General features: G+C 39.5%; 1 protein-coding gene across 2 annotated transcripts in view; it reads right to left on the minus strand.

The window, feature by feature from the left end:
• Positions 1-3,074: 3,074 nt before the first annotated feature.
• The window catches only part of Hnmt (histamine N-methyltransferase), a 46,790-nt gene continuing 29,333 nt past the window's right edge, over positions 3,075-20,531 (minus strand). For both annotated transcript variants that reach the window (XM_045147556.1, XM_004651811.2), the window contains 4 exons: positions 20,214-20,321; positions 13,627-13,757; positions 10,425-10,518; positions 3,075-3,702 (listed from right to left, as the gene is read on the minus strand). In XM_045147556.1, the coding sequence (XP_045003491.1) occupies positions 3,347-3,702; positions 10,425-10,518; positions 13,627-13,757; positions 20,214-20,321 (689 nt within the window). In that variant the 3' untranslated portion in view covers positions 3,075-3,346. The remainder of the gene's footprint in view (positions 3,703-10,424; positions 10,519-13,626; positions 13,758-20,213; positions 20,322-20,531) is intronic.

Here is a 20,531-nt window from a genome sequence, read left to right on the forward strand (position 1 = left end):
CAAAAACATTAAATATACTTTGGCTCTATGCAGTTTTGCAGACAAAAAATGTTAATTATCACCACTGTACCTCTTTCAAAGGATGTATAAATTATTTAATTTTTTTGGCCTACAGTGGCAGAATGGTCAATTAGAAAGTTATAAATTTTGGGCTGGAGAGATGGCTTAGCAGTTAAGCGCTTGCCTGTGAAGCCAAAGGACCCTGGTTCGAGGCTCCACTTCCCAGAACCCACGTTATCCAGATGCACAAGGGGGCGCACGCATCTGCAGTTTGTTTGCAGTGGCTAGAGGCCCTGGCGCGCCCATTCTCTCTCTATCTGCTTCTTTCTTTCTCTGTCACTCTCAAATAAATAAATAAAGATAATTAAAAAAAAAAGAAAGTTATAAATTTTTATGAAAAGCAAATGTGAAGGCCCTAAAATACCAATTCACACTGCTTTGTGTCTTTGGATTTTGCAAACTCTTCAATGACCAATGTAAAGGGATGTCAGAAACAGTCATAATTGAGTTAAAATTTATACTAATTCTAGGTAAAACACCACAATTTGTAAGATTCTTTTGTTGTTATTTGTTGTTCATTAGTTTATGGGTTGTTTGGTCCTGGGTATCACATTCAAATACTTATGTATACTGTGTATTTGCTCAACCAGAAAACTGGAGCCCTTGCCCCTTCTTGCAGTTCTTGAGCTTTATTTACAATTCTAAAATACACACAGACATAAGATAAATGCTTGAGAAGGGAACAGATTGTCAATCACCCTCCATAAGCAAGGCACCATTTTAAACTCCCAGATGCATAATGATTCCAAAGTATCCTGTGTGCTTTTTCTGTGAACCATAAGAACAAACTTGGAAACTAAATGTGACTACCTGCTCCAAAATCTTTTGTAATATCACATAGTATAGGAAGAAGTCAATAGTTGTATCCATTGACACTATATGGCCTACCAGCAAGTAGCAGGTATTTATGGCTCACGTGTGGTGGCTTACATATGTAATCCCAGCACTAGGGAGGCTGAAGCAGGGCTAACACAAGTTCAATGTTAGCCTGGATTACATGTTAAGTTCATAAAAGTTCAAGACTGGCATGGGCTGTAGAATGAGAGCCTGTCTCAACAAAGGGGGAGGAGGCTTGTGTATTTGTAGCCTGTTAATATGAATCAGGTGAGAATTTATCCATGTATTTTATTTTTCAAAAGGCCTCATAAGGATGAGAAAAGGGCCCTACTTATAAATAGCAATCTCTGAACTTATTTTTATCATTAAATAAAACATTGGTTCTATTTCTGGGGATTTTTGCATGTATACTTTTTACAAAAGAACATAAGTTGCTCTATAATGTTGATTTCCATCCTTCTAAAGTTGTTCAAGGTCACTGTGGCACCATACCAATCAATCATGTGTGCCTCGCAGATTTCTTCTGTCAGCAATACATTATCAGGATGATTAATGGTTCGTGCTCATATTTAGGAATCTGACTGGATAACTATCATTTTATTTGTTGTATTGCATAATTTAAGAAATCACTGACAAAGTTAGCCAGGAAAAGAGAATGATGTAAGTCAGTTTTTCTTATTATGAAACAAATCTTGGAAGTTTATATAGGCTCTAATCCAGTGTACACCGTAGGGTCTGAGCTGTGTGCAAGAAAGGGGCATTCATCAACCCCACAGCATAAAGTAGTAATGCTATCATGAGAAGACTGAATATCAGCCAGGAATGAAGGCTTCTGCTCTGTAAGAATCACAGTCTAGGGCTGGACAGATGGCTTAGCGGTTAAGCGCTCGCCTGTGAAGCCTAAGGACCCTGGTTCGAGGCTAGATTCCCACATTAGCCAGATGCGCAAGGGAGCGCACACGTCTGGAGTTCATTTGCAGTGGCTGGCGTGCCCATTTTCTCTCTCTCTCTCTCTCTCTCTGCCTCTTTCTTTCTCTGTCACTCTCAAATAAATAAAAAAATATATATAAAAAAAAAGAATCACAGTCCATGAGCTACTGATTAAGACTCTGCTTCTAATCTGTCTCTAGCAAGTATCATTTTCTTATTATAAAAGTACTGGTTCATTATTAGGTACTAACTTATTTACATATCTAAAGAGATTATTATTTTTATAAGAACAATAGTAGCTTATTATTAAAAATAAAATAGGGAACATCAAATAAGTCCTTCAAAATTCTCTCAAGTCGGGCTGGAGGGATGACTTAGAGGTTAAGGCATTTGCCTGCAAGGCCAAAAGACCCAGGTTCGATTCCCCAGGACCCATGTTAGCCAGATGCACAAGGGAGCACACACCTCTAAAGTTGAGTTCATTTGCAGTGGCTGGAGGTCCTTGCATGCCCATTCTCTCACTCTCTGTCCCTTTTTCTCTGTTTAAATATCAGAATAAAGCTAGGCATGGTAAGCCCATGACTTTAATTCCAGCACTCATAATGCTGAGGTAGAACCATCTATATGAGTTCAAGGCCAGCCTTGGTTATATACAGAGTGAGTAAGAAAAATTCAAACAAACTTAAGGTTTCTTGAAATTTAGCAAACAGTAAACAGTGCATTTCAAGTTAGGAAACATTTCGGAGTTTTGCTTTTCAGTAAATTTTGTTTATATAGCTGGGTACTACTTAGGAGCTTTGCATAAATTTCAAACACATGGAAGATTTTTTTAAATTTAATTATAAAGTAATGATAAATATTAGTGTTTTAACTTTTATTTTTAAAGGTCTTTGTAAATGTTTCAGAAACCCAGAAATTTAAAAGTAGGGTGAGAGTTAAATTTAGCTGAATAAAATTTAAAAGATTTAGTATAAATAAGTACAAATCTTCTAAAGACAAAATATGAATAAATCATATGCAATTACAAGAGAAAATGGGAAGAAATGACCACGTACAAAAATTGTAATAATCTTGAAGTATTTGCTTAATTAAAAATTATAGAAATGACAATAGGAGAATGTACAAAGATTATTTTTTCATAAGAAAAATATCTATTTTATTAGTGATGAAAGTATCAGTACTACTTCTCTCATATTTAAAGAATCTATAACATGTATTTATTATTGTTGTAAGTAATTACAATACAATAAGCAGAAGAAAAGGATTTTATTATCTATGACACTCAAGTTTCATGTTTTTAGTTTAGGTGAAGTTCAGCCTGCAAGTGGTCTTGCAGGGACAGGATATGACTATTAGTACCCCACATGATGCTGTATACAAATCCAAACATCTTAGAATGTTTTTAAATGTCATTTATAAGAGACAACAAGTTATCCATATTATGGTAAGCATTTTTATTTAATATGTAAATATATGATCAATAATTGTTCAAAATATGATTTTTGGATACTCTTGTGATTCATGCCTCAATCACCATGAAACTCAGACTGTTATTAAAAAGAACCTTCCCCTCTTTCTTCACACTAAATTCTGGCTCTTGGAGGTCTTTCATAATTTCTGCTTTGAGATCTGGTGGGGCTGTTTTGCAAAAGTTGCAGGTTTCTGTCAAAAAATCCCAAAGCAGGGCTCCATTTTCGTTGCCATTAATAAAACAGTCAGTAATGTCCATGGTGGACAGGAGGTCATAGCACTCATACTTAATCCCCAGGTTTTCCAGCATCTGAGTGAGATCAGACGATGTGACATACTGGCAGAGGTCATCCCGGGGTAGGCGCGATCCATACTTTTCCCATAGCTTCTTCCAGCTGCTACTTCCTGTGCAATAAAACAAAGTTCAGACTATTATTTACTCTTGTTTCACTTACTTTCCACCAGATGTTTGGGAAAGAGCAATGAACAAAATATTCTTACTCTTGGTGGCACTCAGCTCAAGGAGCACAGGCAGAGGTAAGATGATTAAATAAGTGAACATGATGTAAGTGACAAGCTAATCAGAGCACACGAGAGGAAGAGTCAACATGTTTGAAGCACTGCTGTCTTGTCTACAATTATAGAGTCTGTTTAATAAGGTGACCCTGGGCACAGATCTGACAGCAACCATGTAGCTATCAGAGGGAAGATTTTTCCATATGGGCAGAAGAGCAACTACAAAGAGTTTGGATGGTGTAAGAGTGACAAGGGAAATAAATCAAGTACCACATCACTTAAGGCCAGGTTGGAAACCTTGACAATGCTTTCCAATGGAAGTTTCTGAACTGACAGACCTGTTTTATACTTGCACTAATATGGTAGTACCCACTCACTACTTGTGGTTGTGGAACACTTAAAATGTAACTAAAGAACTTATTTCATATTAAATTTCAATGTCAACCTTATAAGCAAAGTGATGTTACTTTCATATTGGATAGGACAACTCTAAGGTCAATTAGTTTCTATTTTAATAAGGCTACCCTGGTCATCTAGGGTGTAACAGTAAAAGCAGGGTAAACAGCAAGACTTTTGCAATAAGCTGGGTGATATGTGCTGGTAACCTAGGCCTGCAAGGTAACACATACAAGGAAATGCTTGTATGTATGGCTTGTTTGTCTGTTTATTTGGGGGTTTTGAGACAGAGTCTTTTGTATCCCAGGTTGACCTGGGACTTGCTATGCAGCTAAAGATAACCTTGAACTTCTGATCCACTTGACTCCACCTCCTGAATACTGGGATTACAAGTAGCTGCTACCATGCCTATTCTTATGAGGTGTTGGGCACCAAACTCCAGGTTTCACACAATTAAGTAAACATCTACCTACTAACTGAGCTCTTCTATATTATGTTACTAGGTACAATGTGATGCCAACAACTTAGATATGGAGAATAGGGAAAGATAAGAGTCAAATTTCTGCTGGAGCACTTCAAACAAAAGTGTTATTATTGGAGATGGAAAGAAACATTCTTAAATATATAACAGCAATCTGGTTTGGGACATGTAAATACAAGACAACTATTGGTCATTGAGGCAGTGGTGCTACAAGTAAGGCAATGGTCTGCAGTTAAATAGTGAGGTTCCAAGAGTAAAGAATCAAATGGAAAGAAAATGCCTAGAAAATCCATGATTTATTCCAATCATATGGGTGACTCATATCTACAAACAACTTACAGTATGGCTCCTTGGACTGCCAATAATTAAATTTGACTTCTACACATTTTGTCTCATACTACAGAAGATAATTTGGCAGTATTTTACTGTATTTAATTAAAAATTCAACCCTCGGAGCTGGAGAGATGGCTTATTGATTAAGGTGCTTGCTTACGAAGCCTAAGGATTCAGGTTCTGTTCCCCGTGACCCACATAAGCCAGATGCACAAGGTGGTGCATGCATCTGTTTGCAGTGGCTGAAGGCCATGGTGCACCCATTGTCTCCCTGCCTCTTCCTCCCCCCCCCAACCTCTCTCAAATAAATAAATAAAACTATTTTTTTAATTCAACCCACCATAGAAGTTTAAAAAGACATTTAGGTTAAGATAAAGTTCCCAGATGTAGCTCAACCCAGGAGATTATCCAAAACAGGAAACGGTAAACAATAAATAGCCTACATAATTGATGTTCTGCTAATAATTCAACAGATGGTGAGAGGACTTCAATATTTACTCTAGGAAAAGGCAAAATTAGACTGAGGTAGAAAATATTACATAATCAATTGAATTAAAAAATGAGCCTTGTGAACATGTATTTTAAAATCTTTCATTTCAATCAGTGAGTTATCTTCCCAAGACAGGCCCTGTTAAACATCATCATTATTTTTAACCTGCCAGAAAAAAAAAAGAACCAAACACTAACTTCAGAAAATTTGCTGGTGTCCATGCTATGACTCAGTGTGATTTCTGAAATGAGCAGCTACACACTTTCTGACTGATGCATTACCATAATGACTCCCAGTAAGTGCAACATATGGTATCACTTTGGCTTTCAATGTGATATAAACCAGATTCTTTTTTTCCTCACTATATTACAAAGAAGCCATCATGTAGGTTAAGAATACGACAGACAGAAAACTGAGTGAATTTCTGTCCCATTTCCTTTTATTTGTTAGACTGCCTTTCCTTTAGCAACTCCCTCAACCAATGCCTGGCTATGACATTTGCAGCAATACACACCACATATTTTAGTTAGGATACTCATCATCTACAATACAATTCAAATACTTTGTTAGTATTACTGTTCCTTCCCATCACCAAATCAAATGTTTCGTTTTCATAATCAGTAACTTCTAAGTGAATATCTATGGAGTTGGACCAGTTCTATAATGGATGCTTAAAGAACACAGAAAAAAGTTTACTTTCCCCTTAACAGGATACATTCCAATACACTGACCATTGAATGTCTTCATTTAATTCTCATTTCAAATTCTTGTTCTAATTAGCTTGTCTGGCTATCACTATATGCAACAGGCACATGTATGTGCATATGTGTGTGCATTTTTAAATTTTATTTTTAGTTTGGAGGGATGGTTCTAGGTAGAGCATCACTCTAACCCAGGCTGACCTGGAAATCACTCTGTAGTTCCAGGCTGGTCTTAAACTCACAGTAATCCTCCTATCTCTGCTTTCTGAGTGCTGGGATTAAAGGCATCACTCAGCACCCCACACCTGATAATGTTTTTTTTTTTTTTTTAATATTGTATTTATTTGCAAGCAGAGAGAGAGGAGACAGAGGGAGTATACTCACCAAGGCTTGCTTTCCACTACAAACTCAAGATGCATGCAACACATTGTGCATCTGGTTTTACGTGGGTATGAGGGAATCAAACCCAGATTGTTAGGCTTTGCAGGCAAGCACCTTAACTGGTAACCCATCTCTCCAGCCCCAAGAATGTGTTTTTTATTGAAACATTTATTCTACTTTATTAAACCCATATGTAAATATTCAGAAGTTTGTGTAGTCTTAATTTTGAATCTGCATGTATCCATTCTTATGTGAAAAATATTCTCTTTCTTTTTTGGGGGGGGTAGACTTTTAAAGCTCATGATTCCTCAAGGTAGAAATAAACAACTATTCAATTTAGTTCGAGTATGTTTTGAGCATTTTCTATGTACCAAGGGCTTCATAAATGTCTATGAATAGACTGAGAGGCAAAGACCTTGCTCTCTGTGTTCCCTGGCAACTCTTCTGAGTGCCCTATGTGCCTCCAACGGAGAATATCAGGGGTCCTCATGAGTAAAGAAGTGTTGGGAGGTGGTATTAACCAAGTTTCTTGGATGAAGGCTGAGTCATTTGCTCTATGTTTTTAATTGTTACTGTGAGACAGAAAAAGTAAGGAATCTAGAAACATTTCAGGTAAACACTAAATTGACACTGAAAAACATATTTAACGGTACTATTTCCCTTTTCAGATAGCATATCTTTTTAAAAAAAATATTTGCAAGCAAAAACAGAAAGAGAGAATAGGCATGTCAGGACATAATTCTACTGCAAATGAGCTCCAGACATATGCACCACTTTGTGAATCTGGCTTTACATGGGTGCTAGGGAATCAAACCCAGGCTGTTAGGCTCCGCAAGCAAGTGCCTTTAACCAATGAGACATCTCTAACCCCTAGCATATCATTTTTAACTGCAAAGTAAGCTACGTCGAGAAAAGTGCTTTATTTTTATACTTTAAATTATGTTTAATTAATCTATTTCTGATGAATAAAAGCAAAAAACTGATTTTATTTATTTATTTATTTTTATTTATTTATTTATTTATTTTGTGAGATGCAGAGATGGCTTAGCATTTAAGGTCCCACATAAGCCAGGCCCACAAAATAATACAAGTATGCAAGGTTGCACATGCACACAAGGGGAATCACACATCTGGAGTTCAATTGCAGTGGCTGGAGACCCTAGGATGCCAATTCTGTCTCTCTCTGTGTGTCTCATAAAAAGGGCCAGTCTGTTGAGCTTGCCTCAAAGAAAAAAAAAAAGAAAAACTGAAACTTTTAAAATCTTAGTAGAAAGTATAAAATATAAATTAAAGTATCTATTTTCTCCTTTTACTCAGCGTTTTTTTTTTAAGAAGAAATGGGCGTAATATTTTTTCTACAGTGATAAAAACCTTTTGTAATATGTAATGACTGATAATAGAAAGAGGTTATCTGAGTATCAAGTTTAACAAATTGACCACAATTAATTCTGTTACTATTTCTAGGAACAATACTGTAAAAATGTTTTCCTCTTTATGACAGCAGCCTCCTGTGGTATAATTAGTTGGGAAAACTTAGGAACGGTCTACCTTAAAAGTGAATAAAATAATTCTACCATCTAAAATAAATTGAATAACTTTTGGCCCAAAATACATGTTTTTAGAAAGCTACTGGGGGCTGGGGAGACAGTTCCATGGGCCAAGTGCAGGTGGCGCAAGCATGAGGACCACGTTTGGACACCAGCACACACACAATGTGAGACATGATAGTGTTGAATTCCAGTGCTGGGCAGTAGAACAGGGAGTCCCTGAGCCTCAAGGGCTGGTGAGTCTACATAAAATGGTGAGCCCCAATGTCAGGAAGAGGACTTTGTCTCAAAAAATAAGGTGAAGAGTGACTGAAGAAATAGGGCCAACATCACCCGCTAGCCCCCAAATACAAGTGCACCCCCACACATATACATGCACACAGCACATACAAAACTTTTTTTTTTTAATAAAATATACCTGAGGCTCAGAAACAAAGTTCACACAGGACAGAAGTGCTATAGCAGCCATATATTCTGGGTCATCATACCTCTTCATTGGGTCTATTTTGGTTTTCACATTTATTGATGCCAATAAGCCAAGGACTGAATTAACTCTTCATTAAGCATCACCAGAAAACTATCTATAAGGAAATGTTTTTTCTGAAACTTAGGCTGATTTTTTTTCTTTTTTTTTTTTTTTTTTTTTGGCAGACTTGCAGAATACTGTCTTTGGCACTCAAGTATTTAACTTTTGAAAATGTCTGATTCATTCTCCAGTAAGAACATAGATCTGATGTTGACATGAAACATATCTCTTTGGATGAATTTCTTTGTGGAATACTTTTTCTGATTTATTGATGTAGACCATCAAGAGCAGATTTCCCACACTGTGGACAGTTAACTTTGCTTTTGTATGTCTAATGCAAAGTGCTTTTGCCACATGTCCTGAAACATAGGTTAATAGAAACCATCTGGTTTATATAATCCCTTCCAAATGGAAAGTCAGATCTTTCCCACTTAGGTAAGTACTTCTGACTAACTAGAGATTAAAATAGTGAGCAGAAGGTTCTCACGGGTGAGTGAGTTGTGTGCAGGAGCTCCCTGTGACCAAATCCTCACATGAAGTCAAGTATAAGGTTAAAGGCCACAACAGCACTTTCCAGTTTTAAAGCTATTCCTTATATTTGAGAATAAATTCATTTCATGACATATGGTTTTATAGTATGGTGTCTATAATTTTGTAAGGGTTATAAAAGCTGTGTATTTAGAACCAACCCATCCATAAAAGGTGAAACATCTATAATAAGTCTAAATTAAAGGGGTGCTATAGAGCTGGGCATGCATAGTGACACATACCTGTAAGCCCTCAGAAGACTGAAGCAGAACAATCATGAACCTTGAAGGCAGTCTGAGCTACACAGTTGCATTATATCTCAAAGAGAAAAAGAAAGAAAGAAAGAGGAAAGAAAGAAGGAGCAAGAAAGAAGAGGGAGGAAGGAAGAAGGGGAAGAGGGAGGAAAAGGAAGAAAGAAAAAGAGAGAGAGGGAGGGAGGGGAGGAAGGAGGGTAAGGAAGAAAATAAATATAAAATAAATAAATAAATAAAATAAATAAAAAAAATAAATAAAGATAGAAGAAAGAAACAGAGAGAGAGAAAGGAAGGAAGGAAGGAAGGAAGGAAGGAAGGAAGGAAGGAAGGAAGGAAGGAAGGAAGGAAGGCAGGAAGGCAGGGAAAAAGTGCCCTAATGAATGAATGGCCTTAATAATGTCAGTGCTTCATTTGCTAAAATTAATGCTTCCTATATGGCATTTACTATAACTCTGGATGCAACTTACAATAATCAAATGCTTTCTTTGAAAACTAAGATACCACAAATCATTTATTTACATGGACCATTTTTAATAGATATTTGAGAAAAGCTATTAATGAACAATTGTGTTAATGGATTTAGAAATGCAAATTAATGAAATATTATGGCATCACAAATATTTAAATTTTTATTTGCTTATTAGTAAATAATGACATCAAGTTCTTGATGTAGTCCATCAATTCACTGTTTACTTGCATTTTAGAGTTATTATCACTTGGATTTTTTATTCTACAAAAGAATGCATATATAAAGGACAAGGTCTTTTCTGGAGAAAAAAGTAAATACATGTATTCCACTAGAACCCTAAGCTAAGAACTGTTGTAACATTTCTAATAGTGTAAAAATTAATTGAAGATTAATTTCAATAACTTCATAAGAGAGACAAGAACATATTAGCTTTCTCTAAATACATGAGTCCATGCATACATGCACAATGTCTGTTTCAAAATTCAGGCTGAATGAAATAGCTTACCTGACACAAGAATAATGAGAATCTTAGCATTAGTAGCTAAGAGACTATGGAAGAATTTCACAGTAGCTGGGATGTCTTTTACATAATACAGCATCTAGATGGGAGGGAAAGAAAAATGAATACTCCCTGTAGAATCTTTGTTGTTTGGACTAGATGCTCACTGGAAAGTCTGATTTTCAAATTGAGTAAATTTTTATCAAAGAAAACAATTTTCTCTACTGCTAGAAATGAATAGAAAACTGGGGCTTTTTGCTTCCTAGTCAAGTGTTCTGCCACTGAACTATCCCTGCTCTAGAGCCAAATACCTTTATATTTACCTTCTGGTTTCTCTAATACAGGTGACAAACATTTATAGCTGGAAACATTTAAATTCCATTCCACAATAGGACATTGAGCCTATATGCAATTCTATATTGTGTGAGTTTTAGTGCTCCTAGAAGAAAACGGGGCTAGCATCACAAAAATAGGCCCTATTTCATGGGATGCTGCATTAAAATTAAGCCTTTTGCATGAGTTTCTCCATATGTTCACATATACTCCCCCCCCCTTTTAATCACAGAAAATGTGATAGGCTATGGTGTTGACAGAGTCTCCAGGAAATTGGGCAGGATAGTGTATGAAGTTTTGTGCTTACTCACAGGATAATAGGGGTCAGCTTTCCCAGTTTTAATAATTCCAGCCCAACCCTTGGTGAAGTGCATGCTTTCTACCCAGCATGGAGCTTGAATGCCTTGAAAGGGAGAGATTTCTCCTAATGATATACAACCTAAAGCAGCTAGAGAAACTATCCAGCAGATACATATTGATCACTGTTGAGCAAGAACTCAACATTCTGCAGGGTAACAAAATTCACTGCATAAAGTTCAAACAATTTAAGCTATGAATTTCATATGAATGAATGAAAGAAAATACCCCTGCATATGACCCATGTCACCTCAGAAACCAAGTTTAGTACCAGGTTATACCACAGGTACCTCAATACAGTTAATCCACAGAATAGCAAATAATCTAAGGCACAACCAGAGGAAAATGAGGCAATGGGCTGTAGCAGATGCCTGAACTTCTATCTAAGACACACTGAGATCTCCTGTTAATAATGAATACTAAGCTGAAAAAAAATGTCATGAGAATGTTAAGATTATAAACAGCAATGAAGAGACATAGCTTAGAAAAATACAGAGTAGATAAGGAAGGAGAGAAGGGTGAAGTGGTAGTAGAGAAGGAAGCAGTATTGTAAGAAAGAAAAGAATGAATGTGGAAGTCCTGAGAGACATCAGAAAAAGAAGTAGATATCACAGGGTATGGTGGCACATGCCTTTAATCCCAGCTCTTAGGAGGCAGAGGTAGGAGGATCACTGTGAGTTTGAGGCCAGCCTGGGAAAACAGAGCAAGTTCCAGATCAGGCTAGGCTAGAGTAAGACCTTACCTCAGGAGGGGAAAAAAATAAGAAAAACGAAAAAAAATAAAGTTTATCTTTAGGGCCATAATGTTTTATAGAAGGAGGAAGAATGGGATCCAGGAAATAAGTGAAGAAAATGACCTTTGGTAAGCAGCTTTTGTAACAAGATGAAAGGCGAGAGAAGTGCAGCAGCTATGTTTGCAAGTTTAGGGGGTAAAAGATGAATTTTCACTGGATGATTTCTTCCCTATGAAATGTATGAAGTGAAATCTTCAGTTAGGAAGGAATGATGAGAAGCAGAATACAAGAGAACTAAGGACAGGGGGACCAGGAAATAGATGTATGAGAAGAGAAAATGTCTAATACAGAAATATCCTGGGTTTTCTGGGCAATGTGAACTATTTGCCCATACACTTGTTGGCCAGGGAGGTCCCTGATGCCCCCAAAACATTATAGGTCATTGCCAAGGCCCTTGGTTTCCCACCAGGAATAAATGGTAAGACCCTATGATGAAGACTCCACATACTTGGGCTGCAAGGCCACTGAGAAATCCCATTGGAACTGAGCTGATAACCTCCTCCGTGTAGACCAGCTGACAGAAAGCTGGAAGAAGCCATTCTGCATGCAGTTCAATAGGAGAAAGAGAAATCACCAGTAAAGATACTCAACAGTGGACACTGCAAGCCTTATATTTGGCTAGACAGGCCAAATGAGCCAATGGGTGCAAAAGTGGCACGTCTATCATGGTGGAAACTAAATACCCTCTAATGGGACTGGAGGCCCGCTCCATGGGAGGGAATATATCCCTGATACTGAAAACTCAAAACAGGGATAGTAGTGAGCCCTAGGGGTATAAAGTCTGCTGCTGTCTGGCTAAATGTATATACTATGCTTATCAAACTGCCCAGTAAGCACTTCTCTTAATGTTCATACCCCTATAGTAATGCTACTCTCACTTTTGGTAGAGAATCTTCTCTTTTCAGATGACAGTGACCTTGGGATGACTCAGAAGGCATCATGGTGCTGGATAGAAGTGACCGGAGTGCTCGGCACTACTCTATCACACCTTACAAGGCTCAGGGTCTAATGCAGTAGAGATAAGGATTGCCTACATGTATCAACCTTGAAGCCACTTCCTCCTTTGGCATCGCATGAGCTTATCCTATAGGGTGACCATGGTTATGGACTACATGAAAGAAGGAGGGTCTTGTTGCTAATCAACTGCTATATCCAAAATAAGCACATCACAGATCATAGCCAATGTCTAAAACTTCTAGAGTCATTGCTACCCAGAACTCTCAGGGCTACCTGTAGCTCATTATATACAATTGTTATCACTGGCCAATCTGTTGGTGCTGAGCTAGCCATGAAAATAAAATCCTTCTGCATGACTGACTGATATAAGTAACACTTTACTGATTAAAGGAATCTGTCACATACACACTAGCTAAGCTATCAAAGGAACCAGAAGGAGGATTCAGAGTAACTCTGGGACAGTGAACCTTCCATATCATCAGAGCCACTGAGAGCTCACTAGGATATCTTGTCATTTTACTGTTTTCAAACCTATGCATGAAGTTTCCATTGCAGAAAACCAATTAAACTAACACTGAAAAAAGTTATGATGTAAAATAAAGATAGCTAGTGTTTGAATATTAAAGAGAATTAGTATTATCAACACATATTTGGACAAAGTTGCTTATAAAATTAGAAAACAGAATATATTTATTTTTAAAAATTAAAACACTATGTATTCTTCATATATATATTTCTGAAAACTCTTTATTGCTATATATTTCTTACCTGAATCATATGAATAAAGTCCCACTTTTGAATCTCTTTCTTGTCCATCATTCTATTTTGATATTCAGATGATGTCTCCTTATGCCAAGCAAACTTTATGTTCTCAAGGTTTGATGTGTTGGCTACAAGCTCTAAAATACAGAGAAGAGGAAGCACACCATCAATTTTAGTTGCAAATGTGGAACCTACTTCCATTTTGAATTTTAATGCAATCAGTGCTATGTAAAAAAACAGATATTCTTTCTTATGTGGATCAAGAAACCAGAGGGTGTTGGACCTTGAAAGGCCTGGACACAAGACCTAGTGGAATTTCCTGAGCCTAGCTAAAGTTTGGCAATCTGCTCTGGCCAGCTATGACTCAGCAAGATGCCTAATGGCCTCTGGCCTGTTACTTCTGCATAGGAGTTGGAATTCCTGCACGCGCTTGCACTTAGAACAATCATTTCAAAAGTCGTGGTATACTATCAGCCCTTACCTCCCCCCCCCCATCCTAGAATCCCCACCTTCATTTTCAACACTTTATAGGCAACCACCTGTAACAACAAAGTGAAGTCCTGCTTTGACAAGACTCCCAGCTTGGTGGTGTGTTCCTGGCCATCGACACTCATCCTCCACCTCAACCTCTTGGGAGGAACCAGTGGGCCTGGTCCTTCCTCAGCACTACCTGCTGGGGGAGCTTGGCAGTCTGGCGCCTGGCATGGGGTTACAGGAACCCAGCAGACTGGTGCCCCATGTGAGGCATCCTCATTGAGGAGGTTAAGCGGTATGTGTATGCAGGTGAGTGTACCCTCATAAATTATGAGGCAACCTTCATATTTAATGCGCTAAACTTTGCTTCTATAACCTGTACTTGCTTGCCAACCTCTCTTCGTTCCCTTTCTCTTTCCTTTCACTTTTGGTTTGCCGGCAAGCTGCACCTGCGGCTTTTGTACTTCTGAATGGGTCATACGTCCCTAGTGGACACACCATGTGGGCAGACCTGGAGAAGACTCAAGGCATATGACCCCTCATTTGAGTGAGGGCTCCATCCCAGAAGATGAAGCAAATATGCTGGGGAGACCTACCCCCATCTGCACCGTGTTTGGTATCATTGAGCCGTCCCCTAAGGACACAGACTCATCTGGCCATTACAAATCTAAAGCTGAACTTAATTCTACAGCATGTTTACCTATCTTTTGGGTCCTTGTGGTTGTATTGTACTCGTGTGTCTGTGGGTTGCTATTGCCCTAATTTTACGGACATTTCTCTCTCAACTTTACAATATGGGACAGTCTACCTCTAAATCCAATCCTGCCTTAAAATCTCTCAGGACACTCCTAAAGAGAAGAGGGCCTAATTTGACTGATAATCAGGCTCGACAAACCTGGGATTGCCTTCTTAAGCTGGTGCTATGGCTGCCGGAAGGAAACATCTTTGATTTGGACACTTGGGATAGGGTAGAGGCCCTTGTTCGTTGGGCACATGTGCAAAAGGGTCAGATACCCCCCTTAGGGGTCCTCCCTATGATCTTGGCCCTTAAGGGCTGCTTCCCTCCAAGGCCAACCAAACAAAAACAAAAGACAGAGGAAAAAGAAAAAGATAGTATACAGCCTGATCCAGCTACTCCTCCTGGAGATACAGCTTTAAAAACCCCAGAAAAGGATGGATCCTTATACCCCTCACTCGATCCCTTTGGGAGTGCTCCCTGGCCTTCCGGGGGACCTCCCCCACCTCCTCCATTGACTTATCCTTTCTAGACCCCCTTGGCCCCTCCTTCATATTTGGCTGCCAAGCTGCCAGAAATTAAAGCTACTTTTTTATTTATTTATTTGAGAGCGACAGACACAGAGAGAAAGACAGATAGAGGGAGAGAGAGAGAATGGGTATGCCAGGGCTTCCAGCCTCTGCAAACGAACTCCAGACACATACACCCCCTTGTGCATCTGGCTAACGTGGGACCTGGGGAACCGAGCCTCAAACCGGGGTCCTTAGGCTTCACAGGCAAGCACTTAACTGCTAAGCCATCTCTCTAGCCCAAAGCTACTTTTTATTTCCTATCAATCTAAATCCTGGGGGCAATCGCCCTGCTGCTTGGTATCCATGGGAAGCTCAGGACCTTAAGGACCTTAAGGAGCTTAAAAAGGCAGTCTCGGAGGATGGACCTAACTCTCCTTGGGCTGAGACCCATCAACCTTGTACAACCCAAGATTGGAAAAATCTAGTCAGGGCTTTCTTGTCAAGTCCCCTATACATTAAGTGCTGTGCCTTTTTTAAAGATGAGTGCCATACACAGGCAGAACAAAACCAAAGTAAACAGCCCCCTGTGCCGATAACTTTTGGGATGCCCTCTGGTACCTCTGATCAATATGCTACAGGCACTTAACAGGTGGCTATGCCTGATCTGTATAGGGACCAGGTCAGGACACTGGGCTTAACAGCATGGAAAAAGCTTGATGAGGGACCCTCTGAAACCCCCCTTATGGGTATTACTCAGAAACCATCTGAGGACTTGGCTACATTTATAGATAGGGTTGAAAAAAGTCTTAAAAAAAAAAAAATTCCCCCCAGGGCCATTACAGGATTAGTTTACTAGAATGTTAGTTCAGGAAGGGATGACAGCCAATTATCGCCTCACCTGTGCAGGTCTCAAGGACAACTTCACGATATATATGGATTTTAGCCACCAAGGACTTGGCACTATCTCCCATTAGGCTAGAGCTATGGCTGCCACCCTTCAGGAAAATAGACAAAGAGATTTGGCTACTATGATCTGTGCATTAAATCCTAAAAAACTAACATGTTTTGGGTGTGGGGGAGAGGGCCATTTTAAAACCCAACAAGACAAAGCCTCCCCCACCCTCTGGGGGAATGACCAACGCTCTTCACACCCGCTGCCCTAAAGGCAAGAAGGCGTTTCATTGGGCTAGGGAGTGTCGGTCAAAGTTTGACATACAGGGAAAGCCTTTAAACTCCTCCCAGGGCTCCCCCTAGCCCCATTAAATAAGGGAAAAGAGACCATCAAAGCCCATTGGACCGTCCCTCTGGTCCCCGGCCTCAGACCCAAAATTATTTAAATATTGGCAATAAAAGATTCAAACTTCTCATTGACACTGGAGCGGACCAAACAGTCCTGAGAAAGGAGGAAGTGACCCCCTCCTGGCAGCTTGTGCCCCCCCCCCCACTACTGGGAGTAGGCAGGCAGTCCACCTCCTGGGAGACTGCCATGTGGCTCCCTTGGACTGACCGAGGTGGGGGCAGGGGAGAAGTCTGCCCTCTAGTGGTGACTAGGCTCACTGCTAACTTACTGGGGCAAGACATCCTTGGAGATGCGGTTACCATCAACTGCCATTATGGCCCTCATAATTGGATGAGCGCTTTTTCCAGGTTGGAGTGGAGACCCCCCAGGATTTTCCTACCTCAACCCAACCCTGACTTCCTCACTGCCTTTACAGATGGGGGACGCCTGGGAGCTTCCCTGGTTGTGTATCCCACCTTTAAATTGGGATCAAACCTGAGCCCATCAAATTTATCTCTCAGGAAATAGAAGGATCAGCACAGTACAAAGAGCTTTTTGCAGTTTTTCTGACTCTACATACTATTCAATAGCCATTCAACTTATTTTCTGACAGCCTCTATGTGGTAAACCTACTGCCCAATCTTATTGAAGCTCACATTAGACTTGATTCCAACCCTATACCCCCTTAATGTTCCAGGCTCGCACCCTACTCAAACAAAGAGTCCACCCTATCTTCATACAACATCTTCGAGGCCATCAGAATTTACCAGGCTTCCTGTCTGAACAAAACAGCTTGGCCAATCAATTGGCCTCTGTGGCTCACTGTCACACTGTCTCAGAGGCTATCCAATTTCATTCTCTAACCCACACCAACTGGAGAGACCTTAAACAAAGATTCCCCCAAATACCAAATAAAAATCTTAAAAAGATTATTAGGACATGCAAGTCTTGCCAAACCTTCTTCCAGGTTCCCCCCCTCCAAACTTCTGGGAGTAACCCTCAGGGCCTTTGCCCCAACCATCTTTGGCAAATAGATGTTACTCATTATTCCCCCTTTGGAAAACTTAAATATATCTTCTTATCAGTTGATACTTTCTCCCATGCCTGTTGGGCATCTGCACATGCTAGGGAGAAATCTGAACATGCCATTAGTCATATGCTTCAATGTTTTGCCACTCTTGGGCTGCCTGATCAAGTAAAATCAGATAATGGTCCCTGCTTTGTAAGTAAAAACTTTACAAGTTTCCTCTAGCCATGGCAAATTACACATGCCACAGGCATTCCATATAACCCTCGAGGCCAAGCCATTGTGAAAAGATATAACCAAACACTTAAATCACAATTACAAAAACAAAAGGGGGAATCACTACCCTCCCATGATCAGCTAAAGAAAGCATTATCCACCTTAAATATTTTAAATTTTTCTAGAAATGGAAAAATGTCTCCATTCCAAAAACACTGGTCATCCTCTGTCACATACAGCTCGATTAAGGTCAGATGGAGAGACTCATTGACTGGGGCCTGGAGAGGACCAGACCCACTCCTCACAGCAGGGAGAGGGTTTGGATGTGTCTTTCCTCAAGATGAAAAAAGACCCATTTGGATACCAGTGAGGGACCAAAAATATTTACCCCAAGGGGACACTTATAATCACCCCTCTAGGGAGTGTTTCACCCCTGAGAATTTTCCTCTGTTTTTTCCACAGAAATGACTGGAGATGTGGATGCTACCACACTTCTTGATGCTGGCGATGTTCACTCTGCCCAGTGATGAAGGGTTTGGAAACCCACATGACACCAGAGTTATCTTGGCCAAACAGATGGGAAAACCTTGTGAATGTCGGGGAGGAACACATAAAACACTTCCTTTTAATGGATGCTGTTTCTACGCCAATGGATCAGGAATCATTCAAGACAAAATCAAAAGACTTCAAGAAAATCTGGAGAAGATATGGCGGGACCTCCAGGACAACCCACTATGGACAGGCCTACATGGCTTCTTACGTTACCTCCTCCCTCTACTCAGGCCCCTCCTTTTCCTTCTTCTTATCCTCACTGTCGGGCCTTGTGTAATTAACAAAATTACACAGTTCATTCACCAGCGGCTAGAGGCAATAAAAATCCATCAGGTTGAGATACATTACCACAGGCTGGCAACTCAGGAATTAAGTTCCTCAGATGACCCACTGCCACCTCCTCTGCCCTCCATGTGACCAATGATGGGTAAGATCTCAGACTTACTGAGATAACCTAAGACAGGACATGGAGTGGGTTCTCAGCAAGCTAAACACATGGTACCCAGTGACAGGTAAGATCCCCAGAGGGGGACAACCTAAGACAGGGGCCATGGTGACTAATACTCCTATAAAAACAAAAGGGGGAGATGTTGGGCCTTGAAAGGCTCAGATGAGAGGCCTAGTAGAACTTCCTGAGCCTCGCTAAAGTTTGGCAATCTGCCTCTGGCCAGCTATGACTCAGCAAGACACCTAATGGCCTCTGGCCTGTTACTTCTGCTTAGGAGTTGGAATCCCTACATGCGCACTTAGAACCAATCATTTCAAAAGTAATGGTATACTACTGGCCCTTACCTCTCCCCCCATGCTAGAATCCCCACCTTCATTCTCAACACTATATAGGCAACCGCCTGTAACAATAAAGTGAGTTCCTGCTTCAACAAGACTCCTGGCTTGGTGGTGTGTTCCTAGCCATCGACACCCACCCTCCTCCTCAACCCCTTGGGAGGAACCAGTGGGCCTGGTCCTTCCTCAGCACTACCTGCCAGGGGAGCCCAGCAAGAGGGTTCATCATAATTTTTATCTAGGATTAAACAAAATTAGGCATGAAAGTAGTTAGTAAGTAAATTTAGGGACCTGAATTGACATAGGTTATATTATCTTAGTATTAATAGGGAATAAAGGTGAATTTTATTAATGGAAAGCAAATGTGAAACAGGTGATAAGATTGTGTGACCAAAGAGTAAACAAACTATGGCCCACAACCTATTTTGCATGGAATGTTGACTTAAAATATATACTATTCTACTTTCTGACTTTGTTTCTGTCATTCATGTGTCATCCCATTACATTAAGTAGTTGAAAAAAATCAAAATGAGGTTAATATTTGTAAAGAGTGATATGAAATTCAACTGTTGATATTTAGACATAAATTTTTTTAGAGCACACTCATGCTCAGTTTACATAGTGCCTATGACTGCTTTTGTGCCACAAAAGTCAGCCATAACAGATTGTGACCTTCTAAATCTAAGACATTTATTTGAACCTTTTCAGAGAGGTGGATGATTCCAACTGTAACCGATTACACATAAGTCCTTTAATGGCACATGTGCTAATGTTTTTGAGTGAATAAATGAATGTGTCCCTAAAAATAAACATTAGTAACAATAGATAAATTATGAAGAGTCAAGAAAAGAATATAAAATGTACACAGTCCCAAACATTCATTCATGTCTGCCAAGAGTTAATTATGTTTTTCTCCCAGTAAATGTACCAAGAGCATACTACAGTCAATCTACTGTTAATTATTCAAGGTAAGAATGAGATGATCAGCTTTTGGAGACAGGATTCAGAATGTACCTTTGTACTTGGCAATTTGTTCAGCACTTGGTTCAACAATTTCGTTGTTGATACAAACACCTGGGAATTGAGCTTGGACTTTGGAAAGGATTTGAAGATCAATTTCACCTAGAAGACAAACACATAGAACAGGCTGCATCAAGTGTGATTAGAACAAGGTGAACTGATTTATTTTCTGCGCTACATTTATAAAGGCTAGCATAAAGATTAACACTCACATGTAGCTCTGGCAAAGTCCTGTGATGCCTAAAAGCTAGGCTTTAAGTAGAAAAATAAATTGATTTGAGGAGGAATATAAATGCTATTCATTCATTTTTA

Source organism: Jaculus jaculus, chromosome 4 (genome assembly GCF_020740685.1).
Source record: "Jaculus jaculus isolate mJacJac1 chromosome 4, mJacJac1.mat.Y.cur, whole genome shotgun sequence".
Taxonomy (NCBI): Eukaryota; Metazoa; Chordata; class Mammalia; order Rodentia; family Dipodidae; genus Jaculus; species Jaculus jaculus.